General features: G+C 30.0%; 6 protein-coding genes across 8 annotated transcripts; 4 read left to right on the forward strand and 2 right to left on the reverse strand.

Annotated features, from left to right (window-relative positions):
* The first annotated feature begins 7,226 nt into the window (after nucleotides 1-7,226).
* LOC143199016 (uncharacterized) lies at nucleotides 7,227-9,115 on the forward strand. Its single transcript, XM_076408731.1, has 3 exons — nucleotides 7,227-7,326; nucleotides 7,383-8,708; nucleotides 8,769-9,115. Exons 1-3 carry the CDS (start codon nucleotides 7,321-7,323, stop codon nucleotides 9,027-9,029), a joined length of 1,593 nt encoding a protein of 530 aa, XP_076264846.1. The 5' UTR covers nucleotides 7,227-7,320; the 3' UTR covers nucleotides 9,030-9,115.
* A 2,052-nt stretch (nucleotides 9,116-11,167) lies between these two features.
* On the forward strand, nucleotides 11,168-12,359 carry LOC143198713 (GPN-loop GTPase 2). The gene is made up of 4 exons (XM_076408075.1): nucleotides 11,168-11,493; nucleotides 11,543-11,853; nucleotides 11,916-12,152; nucleotides 12,208-12,359. Exons 1-4 carry the CDS (start codon nucleotides 11,253-11,255, stop codon nucleotides 12,316-12,318), a joined length of 900 nt encoding a protein of 299 aa, XP_076264190.1. The 5' UTR covers nucleotides 11,168-11,252; the 3' UTR covers nucleotides 12,319-12,359.
* Nucleotides 12,149-12,798, reverse strand: LOC143198714 (26S proteasome complex subunit SEM1). Of its 2 annotated transcripts, XR_013006276.1 has the most exons (4): nucleotides 12,639-12,798; nucleotides 12,491-12,587; nucleotides 12,332-12,431; nucleotides 12,149-12,277 (listed from the first exon to the last, which is right to left on the reverse strand). XR_013006276.1 is itself a non-coding variant. In XM_076408076.1 (3 exons), the coding sequence occupies exons 1-3, from the start codon at nucleotides 12,709-12,711 to the stop codon at nucleotides 12,389-12,391; spliced, it is 213 nt and encodes a 70-aa protein (XP_076264191.1). In that variant the 5' UTR covers nucleotides 12,712-12,798; the 3' UTR covers nucleotides 12,305-12,388. The 2 variants fall into 2 exon arrangements, 1 of the variants encoding a protein (XP_076264191.1); XM_076408076.1 differs by lacking the exon at nucleotides 12,149-12,277 and having other exon boundaries at nucleotides 12,305-12,431.
* Nucleotides 12,799-13,088: 290 nt separating this feature from the next.
* LOC143198917 (uncharacterized) lies at nucleotides 13,089-13,997 on the reverse strand. The gene is made up of 4 exons (XM_076408538.1): nucleotides 13,763-13,997; nucleotides 13,569-13,697; nucleotides 13,365-13,509; nucleotides 13,089-13,300 (listed from the first exon to the last, which is right to left on the reverse strand). The coding sequence occupies exons 1-4, from the start codon at nucleotides 13,875-13,877 to the stop codon at nucleotides 13,255-13,257; spliced, it is 435 nt and encodes a 144-aa protein (XP_076264653.1). The 5' UTR covers nucleotides 13,878-13,997; the 3' UTR covers nucleotides 13,089-13,254.
* A 1,333-nt stretch (nucleotides 13,998-15,330) lies between these two features.
* Nucleotides 15,331-18,338, forward strand: LOC143198916 (UPAR/Ly6 domain-containing protein crok). Of its 2 annotated transcripts, XM_076408537.1 has the most exons (4): nucleotides 15,331-15,521; nucleotides 17,203-17,454; nucleotides 17,510-17,648; nucleotides 17,699-17,853. In XM_076408537.1, the coding sequence occupies exons 1-4, from the start codon at nucleotides 15,461-15,463 to the stop codon at nucleotides 17,709-17,711; spliced, it is 465 nt and encodes a 154-aa protein (XP_076264652.1). In that variant the 5' UTR covers nucleotides 15,331-15,460; the 3' UTR covers nucleotides 17,712-17,853. The 2 variants fall into 2 exon arrangements, with proteins under 2 accessions (XP_076264652.1, XP_076264651.1); XM_076408536.1 differs by having other exon boundaries at nucleotides 15,332-15,521; nucleotides 17,510-18,338.
* Nucleotides 18,339-19,220: 882 nt separating this feature from the next.
* On the forward strand, nucleotides 19,221-21,763 carry Zw10 (Zeste-white 10 kinetochore protein). Its single transcript, XM_076408541.1, has 3 exons — nucleotides 19,221-19,854; nucleotides 19,903-20,606; nucleotides 20,659-21,763. Exons 1-3 carry the CDS (start codon nucleotides 19,349-19,351, stop codon nucleotides 21,564-21,566), a joined length of 2,118 nt encoding a protein of 705 aa, XP_076264656.1. The 5' UTR covers nucleotides 19,221-19,348; the 3' UTR covers nucleotides 21,567-21,763.
* The last annotated feature ends 3,089 nt before the right edge of the window (nucleotides 21,764-24,852 follow it).

The raw sequence follows: 24,852 nt of genomic DNA on the forward strand, positions 1-24,852 counted from the left end.
ATTATTGTTATTCTAGAATTTTGTTGTATGTCAAAGCCAAACTGAGCTACAACTCAGAGTTGATACGGCAACATTGCGACGTTTTGACGTCAGAAATTTAGATGAAGTACAAAACTTCTTTGAATAGACTATATATTTATTTTTTACAGGGTGTTTATTGAGGTTTAAAAAGGAATAATATTAAAAGATCACCAATAATTTTTAAAAATTTCAATTAATTGCACTGTAGTGATGAAGCCCATGCCATTCGTAATTTTCAAAATAGTTTTAGTATAAAAATAGTTAAGCCTCCATAAAAATGGTAATAACCTATAAATAACTAACAATTTCAATTTTCCCTGTCTCGTATTGCTTTAGGACAAAAGACCAAATTATTTAATTTAATTTTACATTATTATAGTCGATAAAACGGTCGCAATTACATCAAATATTGTTCTAAATATATTAAATTGTTACAAGCGAAACCGATAAAAACATATAATAAAAACGTATGTTCAAAAAAAAAACACGCTGGAGTGAAATGGAAAGAAACATAAAACTTCCAAGACAAATAAAATTTTCAAATCTCCATTTGGCCCATTCTTAGATAATTTCAAAAGTCATCTCATATTTGCGACGAAAAATGGAAAAAAAGTAGCAGTCATTGCGATATACTAAGAAAAATAATAATGTACACACTTCAGTCAAACCATTCAAATAGAAACTAGCTCGACGCCAAAAGGATAAATTGACCCATACTACTATTATTGCGTATACGAATATCCATTGATGCGTATTTAATTTTGCCTCATCTATAGTTAGATATTATGCAACTCTCCTTACACCAGTTTAATGTTTAATGCATTTATGCACATATATAAATGATGTGTCTGAAATAGTTTAATTCTAAACATGTCGAGGTCATATTTTCAATTGAATCGATAAAATATCGGTTTTAAAAACAACATAAAGATATTTTTATTTATTTTATAGGACATAATCAATTTAACAACTATAATATACTGTTATAGTTGCTTTAAATAAAAAATTATCTTTTAGAAAATAATGAAGAAAATAAAAACCTGTTAAATTAAATTTAAAGTATCTTAACTATTTTTAAAATTAAGAAATCTAAAATACTTATAATTTATTTACGGTTTGTTTTGATTTGATTACAAATTAATATTATTAGCCTCCAATGTAATACTAGTTATATATATATATATATATATATATATATATATATATATATATATATATATGTTAGTCTATAAATTAGATTTGATATCTACACTATTACACTATCATAAATATGTTTATATAATATATAGAAACGTTATTTTAAATTAATTAATTAGTAAAAGACTTTATTTCCATTAGTTCAAAGCATCTACTTCTAAAAAGTAACATAAATAATAGTTTACTATAGGATCCAATATGTATTATATATTTGATATCCACACTATTACTTTAATAAATATATGTATATAATATATATAATAGAAGCTTTCTTCTAGTTCTATTAATTAGTGACTGTCAAAAAATGCGTCACGTGCCAGAACCTGTCGTTTCAAAACGTTTTATAAGAACGTACGGCATTTGGTAATTTTTTAATTTCTATTGTTTGAGTTAAGTGAAATTGCCGCTGACGCAGTAGGCATTTTAAAGGTACCAAAAATCGATCGTAACGATTTTTATGTATCAACTTTCGTCTTTGCGTAACACATGTCTGCAACTGTCATAAGGCCGTACAAAAATTCTGAATTAATTATACACATACGTTAAAATACCTTTTGTAAATCTTTAAAATATTTTGCTATCAGATATTTATTTTCTAACCACCTTCGACGCTTTATTAGAGATTACATTAATATGCCTATGACATTAAACAATATCCTGGACCTTTTGTTAATATCAATATTTTTAAAAATTGGTCACGTAATATATATACGTTAAATTCATAATATTTAATTGTATATGCATAATAAAATATTCATTCATTTGTTCATTAAGTCCACCATTGTCTTTTACGCACAAAGAACAATATTTATATGAATAAGAATTTTTTCATAAATAAACATAAATAAACATAAATAATATATATAAATATATATATACATTATATTTACATACATTGGTGGTCTTACATCTTGAACTGTGATGTATATCAACGGACTAAAGGTGTTTTTCTAATCTTAAATCTTTCTTACTTGGAATAGTTTATTGCAACAAAAAATAAATCTTTTAATCGTAACATTAACAGGAATGTTATTTGGTAATGCAATTTGAGGAACAATGTTTGTAGTTAATTTATGATAAATAAAAATGAACAAACTTGATGATTTCTTGATGACCTTACGAATAGCATAGATTTTCTAAATCCAAGCTCCAATTTGACATTGTTTGATCATGCCAATCGAACTGGAAATTTTAAACGTTTGAATGGAATGGTTGAGTCTGAAGAGATCATTGAATATCATAGTAGAAGAACAAGTTAACGTTGAAAGAATTATTTTCATCACCAATAGCGTTTATATAAATTTGAGGCATTCAAATTTCGAAGCATTATGAATATTGAACCAATCCTCAAAGCTAATTATATGGTGTCATTCCGGATCAATCCGTTAAATTAAAAAATTCAACAGGATAGTTCGTAACTTCGTCAAGACTATAGAAAACATAGACATTTCACGGTATAGGCGACATTGGGGAAATATTTTGTTTAGTTCAATCAACGGTAGCGCTGCGATCCAGGATTGTGATTGGCTAGTTTAAATTTCTGGTGCCGCCACTAACATGAAACGTGATTGGCCGATCAAATTGTGTGAAAAGTCAACATTTTCTATGGGCGTCCATTTTTAAGTTTGTCGTTTGAAGGTCTTGGTTTTTGTTTAGATCAAGAAATTTTCGTTTTACGTTGTGCATATTTCCTGTTTTACATTAATTATTATGGAGTAATAATATAAAAATGGATGACAATGCGTTAGTGTAGTAAAAGATGTAGTATACCAGAGTAAAAATCTACTACGGAAATTAGACATCGTTTCCCAAACAGTGATCTCGCTCCTTTCCAAAAATGGGTTGATCAAGTAAATAATAGTAAGTTACCTGGATAAACCACAATGCAAATCTGTCACGGGCATTTTAGTGAAAAATTTAGAATTACCCTTCCTTCACGAACAGGTATTAGGGTAAATGCATATCCAACATTGTTTTTATCAGGTACATATAAAATTATCTATCTACTACATGTCTGTTTATATATTGTTACAGAAAATCAAAACCTACTTATGAAGATGTTAGTAGTAATAAAATTCAATTAATCTACCAAGTTGTTCGTATGCTGTCAGTGTGACGTCTCTACATAAAGAAGTCTTACAAGAAGGTAATAATTAAGATAACTGGACAATTTGTAGTAATAAATACTACTTTTAATTGTAAAATATCCCTAAAATATTTGTAATACTTTAACTTTTTAGAACAATCAGTGTTCAATAATTTTATAGTAGAACTATTGTATATTTGAATTTGATTGCCTTGTTAAGAAAATATTTGTTACGGTGCCATCAATTAAAAATTTAATTGCTACTTTTAGGGGATTTATTAGCTTAAAGAAATCTATTTTGTCTAAATTTACAAATAACTACATTTGTTTAACAAATCTTAACCAAGATTGCTTCAAGAATTTTGTTGGATCTATTAGAGGTCATGGAGGTAGAAACAGCATCCTGCACCTAGTATGTTCAAGAAATCTTTAAAAGGGCACATCATCACTTCAATTTTTTCACATCATTCTCCCCGAGAAAATTGTAAAGAAGATGAACATGTTAGATAACATATTCTTTTTTAACGGGAGATCTAGTACCACTTGAAGTTGTTAAATCACCAGTTGAGTCTATATTTTCAGTTCCAGAGAACTTTGCTCTGAAAAAAACAAGTTATTACGAGGTGTGATTTTATTTTTAGTTTAATGAAGTTAATGCAATATCAACAGGGAAGCATTTAAAGTTTACTTTCAATATATTAAGATAAGTTAGAACTCTTATAGATCCCATAAAATTGATAGCACTAAACAAATATGAGAAGGCGTTATAGAAGAATTATAGATATTTTAATTTTTCCTAGAATAGAGTTCAAAATTGTTTTTATTGGCACTTATATAGTTTGTTTTTTTTTGCTCTTTGTTTATATATATTTATATTATTTATATTTATAAATAAATAAATGTGACGTCACAAAGTAATCAGGCGAAATGACAGACCAATCAAAGCAAAGTATTTTCCTGTAGTTTCTCCTTAACTATTTTAAACTAACCAATCAAATTCATGTTGTCAGCGCCGCCAATGATTGAACTAAGCGAAACATTGCCCCGCTAATTACCATTAGAGTTGCACACCCCTGGTGTTCTTCTGTCACTGTATTTGACAGATGGTTACGGAGTCTTTCTGCATTTTCGGTACGTCGACCAACATTTCCTTTTCGGAACGGCAGGTTCGAAGACGTGCCATTTTACCTTAATAAATACACGACAAATAAACATAAACAACTCCCTAAGTTAAAATTAACTTAGGGGTAATTAAGTTAATTAAGGGATGTAGACGAAATTTCACTAATATAACTGCAGAGAAAATAGAGAATTAACTTTATGGAACATTTTGAAGAAATGTTTCGTGACGTCCAAATATCTAGATATCAGTAATTTGAACTTATTTGATTGGTTCATTTCGTTTCTTTAGTAGTTATGTTGTTATTTTGTTCTACGTTTTCGTGATTATATTATAATAAAAATTAAATCGTTATAAGGCATATTCGTTCTAAAAAGTGTAATCAGGTATAGAGGAAAGAAAATAATGAGAAATGGTTTTCCTTTCAAGAAGTTCCTGGCTCTTATTTTTAAATAGATAGGTTATGTAAAAAATCTTAAATTATTTGGATTTAATATTTGTGGTGTTCTTAAAAAAAACGAGAATTGTTTTTACCTTATATATATATATATATATATATATATATATATATATATATATATATATATATATATATATATATATATATATATATATATATATATATATATATATATATATATATACAATTAAATACATAGACTTTGTATATATATAAATATATACTGTTTCAACCACAATTCTTGTTGTTGTTAAGATGAAGTTGGAGGTTGTGGCTGATATTGAATCCTAGTGTGATGATAAAACCGTAGAAGTAGTGTTTCTTGAGGTCGATAGGTCAGCTGTATAAAATAAACATAACAATGGGCCAAGAACACTGCCCTGCGGAACACCCGAATATATTGGGTGTAGGTCAGTGTATTTGTCACCCTGTTAGATAATAAAATGTGTGTCTGCGAGGTACGAATGTCAAAAATATGAAGGTAAATGTGACTACATTACAAGAAAATTTGTATCGCAAACTCAACCACCATTTGAATGATGTTAAATTGCATTGCATAAAATATGCTTAGTAAAGTAGCATCCATTTTGTTAACGAGTTGATATTGGCTAAGTATCCAAATCAATCTGTTGTGGCATAAGGAGATTCAAACAAGACAGTTTGGAATTTTGTTTTGGATTTATTAGAAATCACGGAATAAAAAATGTACACTTCTGCCCAGCAATTATGTAAAAAATTGAACTTAAGTGATTTTTTTTTTATGATCTGTTATGGCTAACTATGTAAACCAAGATGATATAAAGTTTATAGGGGCAAGGCAAATATCTCATGCCATACTTAGCAACCTCGTCAGGATTATTTTATTAACCAACTTCGAAAAAGGAGGTTCTATGTACGGCTGTATATTATTTTTAAATGTATGTTCCCCGTTTTCTCCGTCAATAGTGGGCCGATTTTGAAAATTCTTTTTTTATTCGAAAAAATACACTTCCGAGGTGGTCCCATTGGAACCAAATCAGAATCTTTTGGGGGGAAAGGCGGGGAAATCGAGGGAAATGGTCAAATTTTAAAGGCACTTACAAAGTTTTCACATATTTTTTATCTAAATTAATCAGATATTTGTGTATAATGTTATTGCTGAGCTGACCAGAAGTCATTCGGTGCAAATGCCATTCAGTTTGCCTTACTATGGCATATAAGACTTCGTACACCAAACAATACAAAAATAATAATATAATTTCGTGACATATACAAAAAATTAAATAACCAACAAAACAAATCTACATTAATATAACTATTTGGGTTTAGCAGAATAGTCAGTTGGTAGTAGTTAAAATAATATGTAAATAAACAAATTAGCTGAGGTAGGTATTGAGCTAAATTGTATATATATGGTAGAATATAAAATACGTGTAGTAGATAGTTTAAATAAGGTTTTTGTTTATTTTTATTTAGTTATTACAACGATTATTATGTACATATTTTATTTTAAAATGTTTTTTTGTGTCAAAATCTAGGTTTGATTATTTTTAATTTTTAATGCGTTCCTTATTTATTTCTTGAAGTCGGTTAAAATATTTTTGTTAAAAATATTTTATTATATTATGTTTAGATCTCTAAGCTATCTGCTTGATTTTATTGCTAGTTTCTGCAATGCCAATAATATATTTTTACACATATTTTATCAAAAATATTAATTTTAAACCTTTTCGTTTTATATTACGTAATAGTTTTCAAGATAAAATGTTACAATTGTTATGTTAGGAATATGAATGATGAACATATAGATGGTATTAGAATTATAACACGAAAGGATAAGGAATTTATTTTCAATATATTAATAAATTTAAATTAAATTAAAGGCACTAATGCCTTATTGAGTTGTCTCTGTATTACTCTACGAATAGAACCAAACACATTGGATCAAGTGGTCATAAAACTAACAATGACGTGTAATTATACCATATACATACATATATTTTATATACATATATATGTATATATATATATATATATATATATATATATATATATATATATATATATATATATATATATATATATATATATATATATATATATATATATATATATGTATTAAATAATGAACAAAATTATTTTTAAAAAATAGCAGGTTTTGTAAATACAAGTATAAAATCTAATACAAATTAATGTTGTGATTCCGCCACTTTAAATAATTACTTAGAATAACATAAGATATAACTGGTCATGATGGACTTTTCAACAGTTTTCCTTAAATTGGTTTATAGGTCAAAAACAAAAACTGATTAATACCATACACAATATAACAGACAATTGCACGTACCAACTATAACATATACGCTGCATACCAATTATGGTAAAAACATTATATAAATTCCAAATTGTAATAATCACCTTTTAGTATGTCGCGAGGTTTCTTGGTCGACAGGCGGTATGAAGGTAAGAGTGAATTTTACTTTCAGCAAGCGAACATGCCCTTTAATTTCCATTTTCAGGCTCTAATCGCTGTACTGATCGGTTGCACTATCGTGTTTGCGGAACTGCCACCCCCTTACCCGCATAGAGGTTTCAGGCCCAGCCCCCAGTTTGGTCCATCGCGAACGCCTCATGTTTTCTACGGAGCGCCGCAGAAAATTAACGTCCTAGATGTAAATATACCCTCAAAACTAACAATAGATCAACTGATAAGGATAACCGAGCACTTGCAACATTCCCGTGGTAAAATGAACAAGCCGCAACCGTTCAATACTTATCTGCCGCCTCCACGGCAAACGTTTGGACCGACAAAACAGCAAATCAGACCCGGAAGTATTTTACCGCCGCAAATATCCTACGGTGCCCCAAACAACCAACAACAGAATCAGAATTTCCGACCAAGTCAAGTTTATGGCGCTCCTCCAAATATCGGTAACCAACAAAACAGTTTTCAGGCACCAGCTGGGCAAAAACTGCCCAATTTATCGCCTCCGGTTGGTTTCGCCAACCAACAGACCCCACCGTCGTCAAGCTATGGTGCACCACTAATACCAGAAACCAGCAATTTCGATGAAAGTTCCCAATCAAATATTAGTCCAGGTCAGTTGAGACCGCCATCCACCAGTTACGGTACACCATTTACCCAGCAACTGCCTGCTAGCTCTCAATCAAACAATTTTGCAACAAACACGCAAGGAGGCGCCAACTCTGATTCTTTCAAACCCCCATCGTCAAGTTATGGTGTACCATTTACTCAACAGTCGTCCAATCCATCATCATCTAATAGTTTTACAAATTCAAATTCTCAAACAACTAATTTCGATGGGTCACAATCACCACTGTCAAGCTACGGCACACCACTGAGAGAATCACAGTCTAGTCGTGGTCAAGCCAGCAGTTTCCCCGGTTCTAATTTACAAACTCCCCCAGCCACAAGCTATGGTGTTCCAGATATTAGAAACCTAGAAACGTTTGGAGACTTTCGCGACAATTTTCAAAACAGAGATACCTTGCAACAAAATATTTTAAGGGATCTCGCAAAGCAGCACCTACCTTCCAAGAACCCTGTTGGTTTTAGATCTCAGGATAATACAAATTTTGTCAGTCAGGATTATCTACCAGCTAAGGAAGACGGTGGTCCTTCTAGTAGACCACAGACTCCCGTAACTGCCAGTGAAAGCAGACCTACTCAAGGGAACGTGCAACCCACCGATGTCGGAGAAAACTACTTACCGCCAATTACCACCACCACAGCAAAACCTGTTGTAACAACAACACCCAAAGTGGTCAGTACAACAATTCAAACACCACAGGTTCCTAACTATGACTATGATTACGATTTACAGGTATGGATTTATGACTATTGGATTGTAATTATTTCTATATTCTTTCAATTATTCTTTTAGCCAACAGAATCCCCATCCAATCAAAATGATTCAGAAGCGGATCCAAATATATCAATTTCAAATGCTGTAGCAGGAGGTGGAGGATTCTTTTATCTCCAGCAGCCCGATGGCAGATTACAGAAGGTAGTACTGGAAAAGAACCAGGAACCAAATAGCAAACCGGAAGAATATGTGGCGAATTATTACTTCCAAAATATACCTAGTCTACCAAATCAACTATATGCCCCACTAATAAATTTGGGTTCATTGTCAACAAAGTAGTTTGTATATAAAAATTATATGTATTTTAATACTTGTGATATATGTACGATTATATATTATTAAAAATACATTTAAGTGAAACGTAATTTTGTCATTATTATTTAGGTGCTACATACTCTTAAAATTCCTTTTGCATCGCACAACAATTAAAATACTTCAAAGCTCAAAAACATATCACATGTTTTTACCAAATGTTAATCTGATGATGATAAAAAAACATTATGGCATATTAATTAATAAGCTCTTATTTATAACACTCAATTTCTTCATTGAAAAAATTCTCTTTGAAGCACCACACAATACCATAGTTGTTGAGGATATAGCAGAATGGCAATAAAATGGCAGAAAAATATGCGAGACATCTTAGACCAGCATTTGTTGTTATAAATATATCAGATTAATATATTAGACTATAATATGTTGCGATTGATTAATTTGTGGATTGATCATTAGATGTAAAAATATTTTACAAGATTCTATTCCTATTCAAAAATTATTAAATTTGAAACAGAATTGCATATTAGAAGAGCCTAGCTGGCCTCTCAGGTTAGTTGACTTTGATTAACTAACACATGGACCTTTCCAGACTTGCTGACTTGATATACTTCCTATATACTGCGAATATCTAGAATAGCCTTTATGATTGACAAAATAAGTTTATTATAACAAATAACATATTAGATATGCAATAAGTGAAGTGAAGAAGAAAGCATTAAAAACATGTAATATGTAAAAAAATACTTAAAAATATACAGCTCATTTTATTAAAAAAGTAAAATATTTATATTAAACTAAAAATAAAAAAATAATTCATATCAATGTGTGGATATGCAATATCAAAAAGTAATTTCACTTATATTTAAAAAAAATATATGTATGTTTTCTTATGGTTGGAAATCAAACTCATTAATGATGTAATAAAGCTAATTTTTACAATGTTCAAAAGAACCGTTTGTGATTAGTATACATTTAAACATGGACATACTTCATGGTGATAATTTATTGAACGACCTGAAAAATAGACCGCCTGATAAAGCAGTAGAGCCTATTGAATGGATAATTGGAAAATGGCATTCAGTTATAGGAGAAGTTATGACACCTGAAGAAGAGCTTGAACATTGCTGCCTCCTTACTTTCACTTCTCATGGACAACCAGCCTTGAATTTCTCTGCGGCTTACTGGGATCCCGAGACCAAAAATATAGACAAATTTGAAAATGGTTTCCTAAGAGTTGAACCAGGTACAAATAAAATGTCATTTATAGTAAGTCACAGCAACGGATTATCATCTTTGGAAGAAGGGGAACTGATAAACCCACACAGCTTTAAAGTGAAAGGAAAGAAACTTATAGCACCTTCAGGAATAAAAAGACAAGATAATCTTAATATCACAAGTATTGAAAGGCAATTTCTACTTGAAAGTGGTAACCTTAATTATTCTATGAATATTGAAACAGATATACCATTCCATACATATGAATTTACATATTTATTAAAGAAAATTTCTCACTAATAACAAAAATATAAATCTTAAATTTTATAATTACATAGAAATAATCATTTAAACCTATTATATCCAAACAATAAAGCATCCTTTTCAAACAATGACATTTATTCACTATTTAGATTACCATTCTCTTGAATTGAAAAATGTATCTTCAAAGCTTCAACAACGAGTCTCAGAGTTTCTAATTCATAATTTATCAGTGTTAAACACATTACTATGGGCGTTCTGATATTAAGTTGTCCAACAACAAATCTCACTCCTGCTTCAATTTCAATACTGTCATCTCCAAATAAATGCCTTATATCATAAACGGGACTAGGATTAAGTACACCATTTTCCAGTTGTTCCAGTGTCACAGCGTATAAATTTCCAACTTTGGCATATTGACTTATTATAAATATTAAATAATTCTCAAACTTCGAAATGACGAATTCAGTGCGATTATTTTCAAGCAGTGCTGCAAAATTCCTACTGGCTACTGACGTATTATTAATTTCTGAACTAGTAATAGAATCAGCTAAATCCATTATTAATCATATATTACTTATTAACTTATTAATATAAGGAACCAATTATTTAAAATTAAAAAAAAATGTAAAGGTTAGCTGTTAACTCTTCTTTAAAATTAATCAGCTAACTTCAGTAAGAATATAACCAAAGCAAAAAACAGTACATAGATTATATATCACAAAAAATTTTGGCATATACATATAAACAATGTCTCTGATAAAGAAAACTCGAATTAGTGAGAATTATTTTGGGCAAGTTGTTATAGGACCTCCAGGTAGTGGTAAAACAACTTACTGTGAAAAGGTGTATACTTTTTATAAGGATAAATTAAATCGTAAAGTTGAGGTTGTAAATTTAGATCCCGCAAATGAAAACATGAGTTATAAACCAAATATTGATATTATGCAACTTATAACAGTAGAAGATGTTATGCAGAATTGTCATTTAGGTAACATTTTGTTTAATCATAATTACGTTTATAGATAATGTTTTATTAGGTCCAAATGGCGCTTTGATGTACTGCATGGAGTATCTGGAAGAAAACTTTGACTGGTTACTTAATCAGCTAATGCATATTAAAGATAGCTATATAATATTTGATATGCCAGGTCAAGTAGAACTTTATACTCACCATGAATCAATAAAAAAAATATTCCTTAAACTGGAAAAATTAAATTACCACTTATGTGCAGTCCATTTAGTTGATTCACATTATTGTTCTGACCCACCAAAGTTTATATCAACATTACTTCTTTCTTTATCAACTATGATGCAAATTGCCTTGCCTCACGTAAATGTATTAAGTAAGGTAAAAACTAACATATAAAGCATTTTTATAGTATATAGATACTGTTTTTCTGTATCTTTTAGGCAGATCTGCTAAAAAAACATTCATTTAAGTTAAATTTTGGTTTAGACTTTTACACCGATGTCTTAAACCTGGAGTATCTATTAGAATTACTAGATGATGGACCATTTACAAATAAATACAAAAAGTTGAATGCAGCCATAGTTGGCCTTATACAGGACTATAGCCTAGTGTCGTTTATTCCATTAAATGTGCATTCAGGTAAAAGTTTATTAGAATTGAAAAATGCCATTGATAAGGTTTGTTTTGTATATTTTAATTCTTCATATCCTTAAACTATGTCCTCATTTTTAGGCCAATGGATATATTTATGGTAGTGGAGAGGAAAGAAGTATACAAGCTTTATTATCTTGTGCAGTTGGAGCTAGAACCGAAAGTGAAAGATTTGACGTTGATTACTTATAAATTTATTTTTTACATTTATGGAAAATAAACAATTAAAATAGCTTATTATTACATTCTTTTAACCATGATATTACTTTCCTGAGGGTTTTGCCTTTTGTTTTTCTAATTGTGCCCTGTAACAGAAACACAAAACCTGTAATTATTTCTATATACTGTATAAAAGGAAAACTACCTTAATTGCTTATTGAAGTCGTCTTCAATATTATCATCTTCCCAGTTATCCTCCCATACACTAATGTCTTGATCGTCCTTTTCTTTCCCTGTCCAATCTGCAAAAATATAGCGTTTGAATGTTATTCATTATATTAACTATAAAAAACCTTCGACAGGGAATTCCTCGAATTCATCATCTTCTTCTAGTACACCCAAATCTAATTTTGGTTTCTCAGCCATTCTGTGTTTTAACACAAGATATATTTTTACGGTTATTCAGTGAAAAACGGTATTTGAAAAGTCACTCTAAACCGAATAATTATTGACGTCTTCTTTTGTAATAATACCACTTAGGGAGGGATAAATCGAAATTTTTCAGTCGATATAATAAATAGATATGATATACATTATAAAAAGATAAACATTATAAAAAGCATTGTCAAATCGGTATTTAATTTTATAGGTCTAGCGTACTTTGCTACTTAATTTTTAATTAAAGTTTAAAATAATGCTGTCATAGCTAAAAATATATGATTTGTTTTCCTCCATTATATCAATTTTTTCGAAAAAACCAAAACTATCTGTCGATATTTTTGATACAATAAAATCCATCATTAATAAAGAGAAGATATATTTATAGAAATCAGAGAATATTTTTAGAATCACATATTTTAATACACTTGATAATTCTGATATAAAAACCTATGTTTTAATTGACTGTAATTTCATATGTAAAAAAGGTCATCTATCTTTCAAAATAAAAAATTCTTGTTTAGCCAACTTTTATAACTTGAACGATTTGTCAACTTTAAGGCAATGGTTTACAAATCTAGAAGAAAAATTGACGTGAATTTTAATGATAAGGATTATGTCTTTATCTTTATATGTATTACCTGCTCATTTCTGATGTTGTTATATTGAACCTTTTTGGCATAAACCAGTTATCGCTTGCCGACAAATTTCTTATATCAGGATCATTATTCCACCAGCCATACTTCATTGAATTAACTCCGGGATATCTATACATATCGCAAGGACCTTTAAGTAAAGTATCACTTTTGGACTCATATGACCAATTATGAATGAGATGTTATTACCCACTGGTTTAAACAAGTATTTACGTCTCATGCGGGTTAATCGGTCACTAGAACGGTATGCAAATCCATCAACCTCTCCTAAGTAACAGTCTAACTCTTTCATTTTTTCAGTAAAAGAGTGTTCATCCTCTGTTGAACATATATAACAATATATAATATCAAGTACTATATTTAGAATATTTTGAAATACATACTGCCCATTTTAACAAATTTGTTGGAGACGGGATTTTCGGGTTCTGTATAATCATCTCTCAACATATCTTTAATAGGAGCACTGAAACCATAACTAGTAAGTCCAAAAAATTCCATTGTAATGATTATTGATTGTCAAACTTTTGATTTATAGATGTCACCTGTAACTTAAAGTCTGAATCAATATAGTATATTATTGGTTAACATATCCATAATGACACTAATGTTGACTGCAATTTGTAAAGAGTGGTGTAGATATGTGGAAATATAGAGTAACAGAGAGACAGCTAAACATTGAAAAGAGTTTCGCGGCGTCCACTAACTAGATGGTGCTTTGATCGCAAAGGAAGTATTTTATTGGTTAGGTTAAATGCCTGCTAAAAAGACCTTACTGAGACATTAATTAGAATTTAAGATTAAAATTAATTTCTGAAGCAGATTTATTAAAATTATATTATATACTTTATAATTGTAATTGTAAAAGACTTTATAGGCTCAGTCAGTTTTCCACTCATATCAGTGGAAAATCCGACAAATAATAAACAACTCAATCACGCCAGTAATCAGATGTCTTTTGGAATGGTCTCCAAATTGATTAACCTTAGGAACCGTTGGAAACTCACGTTAAAGAGTCCAGTCCAGATAAACTCCCAATGGTAAAAAGAAAACTTTAAAATATATCAAAAAAATAGAAATGTCAAAAACATATAATAATTAACCTAAAACCCGCCTGTAAATGGAGAGTGGGTTTAATACCATCATGCTTATTACCAGATTATATAAAATCTTAACTTGGCAAAACCGTTTTTGAAATGAAATTGGATATTTCTGCGATTCTTGTTATATCGATACAAAACAAATAAAACTGAAAAGGCGATTGCAGTGGCATCTAGTTTGTGGATATTGTGAAACAATTCTCTTCGAAGAAAGGCCATCTGGTGGTTGGAATCGAAAGCGCTTAAAATTAATTTTTTTTTAATATTCCCTGAATTGTTCTATTTGATATCTAGTATACTAAACAGTGTTGTCATAATGGAAATGAAAAATATTGTATAGCATTGAAAATACTATAACTCACTTATCACTTAAAAACCATAAAACATGTATTTGTGTTAGGTTATATACCTTAATTGTCACATTTGATATTTGGTAATATTATTTATCATACTTCTAAAACAATTGAATTATATATTGATTATTGAAAACAGTTTTTTCGAATATATGGATTGCGCTCAACATTTGTTTTTATCAAGCAAGCCTCGGTTCCGTAATTCATATAATAAAATAGAATTACACACGGTAAATAGGGAGATATACCGTAATTTTACTTATATGAGATATTTCCTAATTTACTTGTTATTTCCTTTCGTAATTAAGTTCAGTTTTATTCAGTTATGTTTTTATAGTAAAAAAATTTAATGTAGTCGATACTGCCTCTTACTGGAGCACACTATTGTGGACTTACTTCCCCACATTCCGCGTCCCCTGTTTCCCCATTGATCGCGCGGGTGACGTCACCGTTTGCTGGCAAAGAGGGGGGCGGGGCGACGTCATGACAGTATGGCTTTACTATGGTTGTTTGGAGGCAGTTGGATCGCACTTTGTCGTAGTATTGGCGGCGGCCTACATGTTAAAGGTGAATTCTCCGGCTTCAGTATTTTTTGTATGTTGTTGAGAGCGAAAGAAGAACCCGTACAAATATGTCAGGTGGTTTTAGTGGCACGGTACCAGTCAACATTTTTGTTGGTCTTCTAGTGAAACGTAAGTATGATATTTTATTATATGTTTTGTATATGGTTACATGTCAACACTAAATTGGATCCATTATGTATATATCAATCAGGTTTTTCTTCTTTCCTTCTATTTATTTAATTCTATCGATTTAATCCAAAACGATGCGCTGTTATAGGTAATAGGCAAGATAGCTTAGAAAAAAGCTAGCTTATGTTGTTATTGGATTAGGCTAATATGATTTTAATAATTCTCTAGGTCGCAGTTCTCAGCGGTTGGGGTTTCCTTTTAAAATACACAATTTATTTGTCGAATATGTAACAAACAATTTTTAAACTCGGGTATTAGGCTTTAGGTTATCCCTTCTAAATATGTTACGATAATTAGACGCCGTTGCTTAGTAACTGATTTGAAACTTCAAAATAGGTCAGGCATTTTTTCTAATTTGTTTTCTTCCTTTGTTTTTTTATAGTTTTTGTATATATCTATGACGACTATTGTAATACTAGTATATATTTAATACATCAACATTTCAACAAAATATAACATTAGAAAATATCTATAAAATTACTTTTTTAAATTATATTTTGATAATTATTTCATTTCCAATCGTCTATGTCTGTACTAGGCTTTATTGCTTTTAAAGCAACACTACTACTGCCACCAACTGTTTATGTATTTCGCTATTATCTTGTTTAGTATATTGGAAGTTTGAACTACATGCACTATCAGAACGTTAATTTTTATATTATCTTTTACCCAAACATAATTTATATTTTAATTGTGTGCGGTATTTCTTTCTTGGCGCCTAAATACTTTACTATATAAGGAACATCGATAATTCCGAAGATTTGTTTGCATATTCAGCGATTTAAAATCTGTCTAAATAACAAATTCGTATGTCTATCCAAAGCCACCTTCGTTCTTTCTAGCAGTATTTGAGAATCACATTGAAGTAAACAGTGCGTATTTAGAGGTTATCGAGCAATGAAATAATTTTTATAAAGATAATAGAAAGAAGTAATATTTGTCAAAAAGCAAAAGGCGTAAAAACTAACTTTAATTATTATTATTTGTTTTCTGGAATCTCTTAACATGAGAAACACAAAGAAAATGTTACAAACGAAGATGTCGGAAGTTCAGTCATGTAAAAGCGACAGATTTAAAACGTCACTCGTGAAATTGGACATCTGTCAGCAACGTAACCTTTACATTACCATCATATCCTTCAAGTATTACTGATTTTGTGCAAGTATTAGCAATATACATATTTTTTCGTTTCTTTTGGGAAGTGACTTCAAATGGTTACAGACTGTGAAATCAGTGTGCAATGATGAAATGTATGAAATCGATTATCATCATAGAAGATCTTTCCAAATTGAAATTGATGCTAATGGGAAAACCTCTCCTACTCCCGCATTCACCAAATATTGCACCACCTGATCTCTCAATGTTGATTCTGTAAGGGGATTCATCTGCAAGATACGAAAAAGTTGTGGCAAAAGATAGACATTACTTCGAGTATTTTGTCAAACTTACAAAAAAAAACCCTCAAAACTGAGTATAAAACTTGAAACAAAACTGACATCCTATAGTTGAAGTTAAAATAACTTGGCTTTAAAAAGCTACTAACAAACTAAACCATATATAAATTGAGCTGGTTATACAATAATATTACAGCATTATTATATTTTAACTGCATTTTTTTTAGTTCTGATATGTTCGGCAGTAGCTGAAAAAAACGTTGTATTTACATCAGATGACTACTGGAAAAATGAGACGCCTCTGCAGTGCTACGACTGTAATTCGGAGTATGATCCTCGATGCGGTGATCCCTTTAACTCCTACACCATAGGGATAGTCAATTGTAGCGATATTAAGCCACCGGAACATCTATTGAGTCCTGATATGCTGCCAAATCAACGGCTGAAACCCACTGTGTGTCGAAAGATTGTCCAGTGGGGTAAATAAGTCTTGTTTATACATATCATATTATGTTATTAACGTTATTGTTGCAGTGGAAGGAAAGAAACGCGTCATCAGAGAGTGTGGTTATATCCAGGATGACAGAGACAACAAAAACTGCCTAAAAACAACCGGAACCAAGAACGTGGACGTCAAATATTGCGCCTGTACCAAACCATTATGCAACGGAGGGTATAAAACACGTCCAATAAGTCTAATTTTACTATTCCATACATTTTTAGCGTCTATTTTTAGTCTAGATCATCTACCTTTTTAATAACAGCATTTTCCGGCACTGGATAGAATGCTTTTAAATCAAATAACTTAATAATTAAGGAGTAATTGCCACAGTCTGATTTTTATATCTTAAGAAATCAACTTTTAGAATATCTAGAACAAATGTTGTCATTTTAAACAAGGATCTAAGGTCGTATCGCGATTTATTTCTTGGTTTTCTCGTTAATAACATAAAATTAAGGAATTAAAACAGCGAAGCTTATCAAAATATTAAGCAGTCGTAAGTTACGAAATGCTTATTAATTGATGTAAATATTTGTAGACTTATCAGGAAACGTGGCTCATGACACTTTGACCATGATCATTTCTCTTATTTATTTATATCGTTTCATTCCAAATATTCACTAAAAATACAGTCAATGACAACGACATTACTGTTTACATTTCTTGTATTTGGGTCCGTCTTAGTTTGTACTAAACTGATGGTTTCTAATTCGAACCAGATCGTTCTAAATCGAACGTTATCTTTAAAAAGAACTACTATTGCTTATAAAAGTGCCTGTACCTGTACGAATTGAGATATTTTTAATATGATGTTTTAAAAGAGGGACGTCCCGCGATTAAATAAAAGCAATTGTGAACATATCTTACGTATTTTTTTTATAATTTACAAACATCCACTAGAGGAATTAACAGTTACACTGCCCTATAGTTTATTTGAAGAATGCTTAACTACTATATAATTGTGATAAATAATAAGACAATTCAAATTTTTGTCTAAATATATTTTTTGTAAACAACAATATTCTATTAAAAACAAATTATTATAATTTTTAAGTTGTCTGTCAATTGTTCTATTTTTTACTTTTAAATAAATGTTTCCTTGATATTCATAATTTAAGTTCTACTAGTTATTTATTTTCTTGAAATCTAAATGGAAGATGTAAAATAGGTATTTCTGCGTGTAAATAAAATTTAAAGAATTAGACCAGTTTCATTATCCCTTAATTTTCGCTTCTGCTCTTATTAATGTCAAATAGTTGTCAGATCCAAACTGTAATGATTTTTAATGAACAAATATCCAGAAAATAATAATTTCTAAAATATTATGTTATCATCACTATACAGTTTTCTATATGTGATATTTAGTAATCTTATTTGTTTTGATGGACATCTAATGAGTAAAAATGACAGTTTAGAAGTTCGATTTTAGACATCTTTAAAACTAATATTGCTAATATTGTTTCTGAGTAATTTTTTTATTCTGTAATTAAATTAAAAGTCCTTAAATTATTTTAATTTAAAATATATTTTGGAAATACTAAAGTACTTTACGATTCCCGAAATCCTAAAAAAAATTGAATGTTACCTAAAACAAGAACATGTTTCTTGGTATAACATAATACTTTTATGCAACTCTCCATTCAAAATAAAGCCATTATCAGGTGTATATAATGTTGCCTACGTCCATTTTCAACTTTAATTTAAAAAGTATAATATTATATTGGTAACTCGCTCGTCTACTAATGTCCGAGAAGGATACAACATCCTAAACTAATAAGCATTCAAATATATTGTTAGGTTAGGAAATAAGAACTAACTTATTTGATGTGTAGAAGACTATTATTTAATTTGATTTGATATTAATTGCCAAAATGAGTATTTTAGCCGAAGTTATACAATCCGCTGAAACCGTTGATGTGGAGTATATCAATAAGACGGTGCCTGAGTTGAAAGTACATTTGGAGACATGTAAAAATGAAATGGTAACAACAGTGGAAAATATTTATGTCAAATACAGTAACAGATCGAAATCCAATGATATTCTATTAAGTAAAGTCCTTCAGACGCAGCAGACTTTAGGCGTTCTAAAAGATAAAGCAGAGTATATATCTAGCAAGGATCTAGTTAAATGCAACCAGGAATTATCTAAAAATATTGATGAACTCGCTAAAATTGAGTTTTCATTGAATATCATTAAAAATCTTCAAAGTATTCTAAAGCTAATAGGTGAATTTGATTCCGAATTATCAAAACAAAACTACATAAAATGTGTTGAGGTTTTTAAAGAACTTCAGGATAAATATGATGAGAGTTTGCCAGATGAAACTTTGGATGTTATAACAGAGTTGAAACTTACTCTCTCTGAAAAGTTTCATAGGTAAGTTATGAATTTGAAATAGATAACATTTTTAGTATGGAAGTTTAGTTTTCAGAGTGAATTAAAAAACGCATTCACTGACAATATCAGGATATATGAAAATATGGAAAATACAATTATTCTAACGATTAAAAAGCCTAATGATAATGTAAAGACAGCTATGATTGCACTATATAAAAATACTGAAGAGATTAGACCGTTAAATTATTTAACAAAGAAGTTTTGGGATTATTTCTTGACACCAATAGTAAATAGTGAAGTTGTATTAACAGATTCTGAAGATAATACCTCTGTATCACTTCAATTATCTATCCAAAATCCTGATAAGAAGGTTCATTATAAAAAAGTATTTGAACAGTTAAAAATGGTACTGCAGTTTTTGTTAAATAATTTCAATTATGAAATAAGTGAGAATGTGACTACTTTGTCTTATATGGGAAATGATATTAGTCACAATTTATCTGAACTTATCATAAAAAATTGTCTTCGTGACACAATTCCTTCAAATGCTGAAGAGTTACAGAACTATAAAGTTGTTATTGAAGATACTAAAGAGTTAGAAAAGGTATTGTTAGATTCAAAGATATTTACTGAAGAAACATCATCTATATTGGAGTATGCAAATAAAGTTGATGTATTGTTCGTAAATAAAAAATGTGAAGAATATGTACAAAAAGCAATTTCTATTATGAAGATGGATTTACATGATTTAGTTGTAGTTGGTGTGCCATATAATTCTGATTTTCCATTAGGTGAGTTTTTAGTAATAATTTTTATGTAAAATATCAGTTTCATTTTTAATAGGTCAGCAGACGGATTTTCCACAATGTTGTATATCAAAGAATGTACAACAACTTTTAAAGTTATGTGAGGATATCCTTGAGGAAGCTCTTCAAGCATCACCAGAATGCAGTGGACGTCTTTTTATTACTGTCACCAATATCGTAACAAAATATCCAGTATTTGTTTCTGAATTTCATAAATATTATTTGAGTACTCTTCCACAACAGATAGGGTTGTTTTTCAACAATTGTCAGTACATCGCTTATATTTTAAAGAAATGGAATTTAGAATATTGTAGTAAATTAGTTCATGAATTACTGATTTGTAACTTTACAAGTGAAGCTAGTCAATTGCCTGTAATGGCTCTAGATATTTTTAATAACTATCTGGAAGGTCAAGTAAAACAAATCAATGAAATTATGTCAGGAGCTCAGCTGGATGGTCCTACCATAGAAAAAGTTGATCCAAAGACAGAAAAATGTGTTAGACAGTGCTTACGACAGCAAGAGTTACTCAAAACTGTTTGGCATAAAGTTCTATCCTATGATCTTTATAACAAGTATATAGGATTGATTGTAGATGAGTTATGCAAAAGTATTATCAATTCCATTGTTAAATTTGAGGATATCCCAGCTAGAGTGGCTGAACAGCTTGTCGACGTAATAAAATTGGTATTGACAAGAGCTCCAAAGCTCTTCACAGACCCAAAGGAAATAACTTTATTTGTACCTTTATGGTATAAATTAAATGAAGTCAGTTTTGTGTTAAATGCCAGTTTGGTGGAAATAAATGATAGATGGGCAGATGGCAAAGGACCTCTTGCTTTACAGTTCGAAGCAGACGAATTAAAACAGCTGATTAAGTCCCTGTTTCAAAATACAGATAGAAGAGCTGCAGTTCTAGAAAGAATCAAAGATAGCAAAACTTAAAACTTGAAGATTTATGATACAATTCACTTTTATCTGGTATTATAGATATTTTATATATTATTTGTTATTTAATGTGTTACTTAAATTAGGTTTGTCATTATTATGTATATTAACTAATTTAGAGAATAATATTTTATTAAATAAAGTTATATTTTTATAAGCTAAGGATAGCCCAATAATAATACATTATTTCAACAGTTTGCTTGTTTTATTCCCTTCCTTTAAATAATATCTTTTTTATTACGTTGCTTGTACTTGTTATGTGTTAATTATTAATGTTAAGTGTAGTTCTATAAAATTTGACTTTATTTAGGATGACTCTATTCCCGAATAAATTATTTTATAGATCTAAAATGATAGTTTGAATGACCTTATGTTAAAAGGCTTTTTCATCAAATTGTGTTCAGAAATCCCTTTAGCCAGTTAGCTATACGTTTTATTATATTTATATTTTCTTTACATTTGATGTCTCTAGAAAAATTGAAATATATAAATAGTAACAATTGTTATTTAATAAATGTTGTTTTAAATATTTTCTAGCTTTATTTTGATGTATGTTTTCAAATTTATTTTTCAGTTTCAAAAGTACAATCATGAAATTAAAAAATTAATTACTAAAGTTTGATTACGTTATTTTATCTAGTGATTTTTTCATTTCTACTGCATTTTAAAATCATAAAATCATGTTATTAATTTTGAAGGATATATATGAACACTTATACAAATAACAAAAGTGTAAAATAACGGAATATTAAAGCATTATTTAACTTTATAAATATAATATTTAAAAATAAATGTTTCATTTAAATAACAAAACGTTTTAAAGAACATGTACTACGTACGTTTTCACATCTTCAAAGTGTATTTTGAATAATTTTATTAAAAATGACAAATTTTATATTAATTATTTTAATTTATTGGGTAAAATCATTTGCACGCCCCTGAATAAAAATCCAAAGTTTATTGAAAATAGTGTAGTTAGAAGAAACTTTACTTCAGGTGCAGTTATAAAAAACAAATTTTTTGTTTTTTACGATTAAAACGAATGTGCCTTGATTTCCCTAAATCTACCACACGTGCAGTATGTTGCCGTTTTGCATTTTTAAAATTATTATGTATATCTAATTTCAATTAAACAAATTAAATATAAATATCTAATAAATACATTTTGACTCGTTTACATTGATAGTGATTTGCCTATTATTAGGGGAGTTAGAGATATTTTCATAGTAGATTTAAAAGTTTGGTTGGTTATATTAATTATAAAAATACATTATCATTCCCGAATTATTGACAACGGCGCATTTTTATTCGCAAATTTGGACAGTACTTGATCACTGTTCATTATAGTTGTATGAGTGATGCTATCCGGTATAGCTGCGCGACGTTACTCTATGCCCTTTTTTTTGTAAAATTGTAGTAATTAGGATCGTACTCACTTTTTGCGTTATCTAATGCCTTGCTGTGCTCCACAATGGGTAAGTACGAATTATTTCATAAATATTATGACATAATAATATCATATATATTCTTCACCTACACCTTCACCCCGGCACTGAGTTGTATAGTGGTGGGACGGGCATGCCCGCGATATATATATATATATATATATATATATATATATATATATATATATATAGATATATATTTATTTATTTACTTATTTTTTTCTTTTCATATACATATTTTTAGCATATTTTTCATTACTTGCTACATACAAGCGTTGTTTAATGCTTAATTATTATAATTATAATTAATTATAATTTACTTTTAGTTCTATAAAAGGTTTAAAATAATTTTTTAAAAGTTTTTTCAAGTGATACCAAAGATTTTCAAATATAAAAATTATTTTAACATTATTATTAAACATTTTTTTCTCGGAGTAATTAAAAAAAAATAAAATAGAAAAATCACATCCGGTGAATGCTGTGCTTTTTTAATGACTTTAATTTTCACTATATGATTTTCATCATCCAAACTAGGGATGCGGAAACAATAGCCATAATCCTTTAAATTTAATGTTTGTTTTGTTTCTAATTTATTGAGTCTGATTTGAATCTATTAATTCTTGTAATTTATTAAGGATTTTGAATGGCTATTTGAAAGTAAATATGCTGCAATAGTTATATTAATTTACTTAGCTTTATTGTGGTGTTTGAACTCTATGAAAACATTTGCATTAATAATTTAGTTTTGTTTCATAAGTTTGGAGGTAATACAATGAAAATTTTTTGTGGTGATGAATAATTTTGTGAGCAAGCCATTAGTGATATTTCTTTTTTTCAGTTTTCAGGTATCGCGAAGAAATTTCCAGCTCGTGTTGCACGCGTGCGACCTCCTGTGTACGCTAATGTGGCTGATTAGTCTGGGTCGTCCTAATCTTGGTGCACATTACCGTTCCATTGGTAGCTTTGGTGGCCATTACAGACTTTGATACCTTGAATGATCGTCCGTTGCTCAGGCAGCTTCTAGTTGATCGGCTTGAGGGTCACGTACAGTTGGGGACCCGGGAGTTCGATCGATTGATGATGAGAACTAGTAAGGGTCATTGGTGGTGGTTCAATAGATCTTTGCTCTTCCTTTTTCGGTGATAATGTGGGCGGTCATCAGGTCTAGACGCGCGAGCAATTCGTTGAAGATTTTTGCCTTGAGTGAGGAGGCTCCCAATTGACTATGCGGATTGTGCATTTCGTCCCCAGCGTCACGAATATCGGCGCTGTAAAATCATCCATTGTTTTTTTGACTATTCTCTTTTTGGTCTGGGCCAGCGTTAAAGCTTCTTGACAGGAGCCAGCATATTCCAGCGTGTTTTTCAGAGAAGTGAGGTGATTTTTTCTATCGTATTTCTATATTTAGTTTTTAAACAATGTTTTCTTCTTTGTTTTAGGATATTTGGTGTACGCGGCGTGAGTGTTGATTGTCTCGGTGGTGTGTCAGTTCAACCCTTTGGGGCCGTCGATCCCAATGTTGCGCTATCCTCACACATGTTTGTAGGGATCATCCGAACTATTCCCAAGAAATTTCTTGCACCCGATGTGTATTTGTCGTTCCGTTAATATTGGGGTAGGAGTGAACAAATTGACCTATAGAATATGGGATACCAGGTAAATTTCTATTGGCTGTGTATTTTCTGCATTATTTCAATATACCTTTTTTGCAGATGAAGTTGACTGATTCGCGTCGCGATTCCAACCCAGCATAATGGGGATTTGGAATGAATTTTGTCATCTGCTAGGTCCAGTTTAAATACTCTCATTGCTAACATTTTTGGACACCTTCTATGATA

Source organism: Rhynchophorus ferrugineus, unplaced genomic scaffold, assembly GCF_030347505.1.
Source record: "Rhynchophorus ferrugineus isolate W39M unplaced genomic scaffold, kcgeb_rfMv2 rfM6, whole genome shotgun sequence".
Taxonomy (NCBI): Eukaryota; Metazoa; Arthropoda; class Insecta; order Coleoptera; family Curculionidae; genus Rhynchophorus; species Rhynchophorus ferrugineus.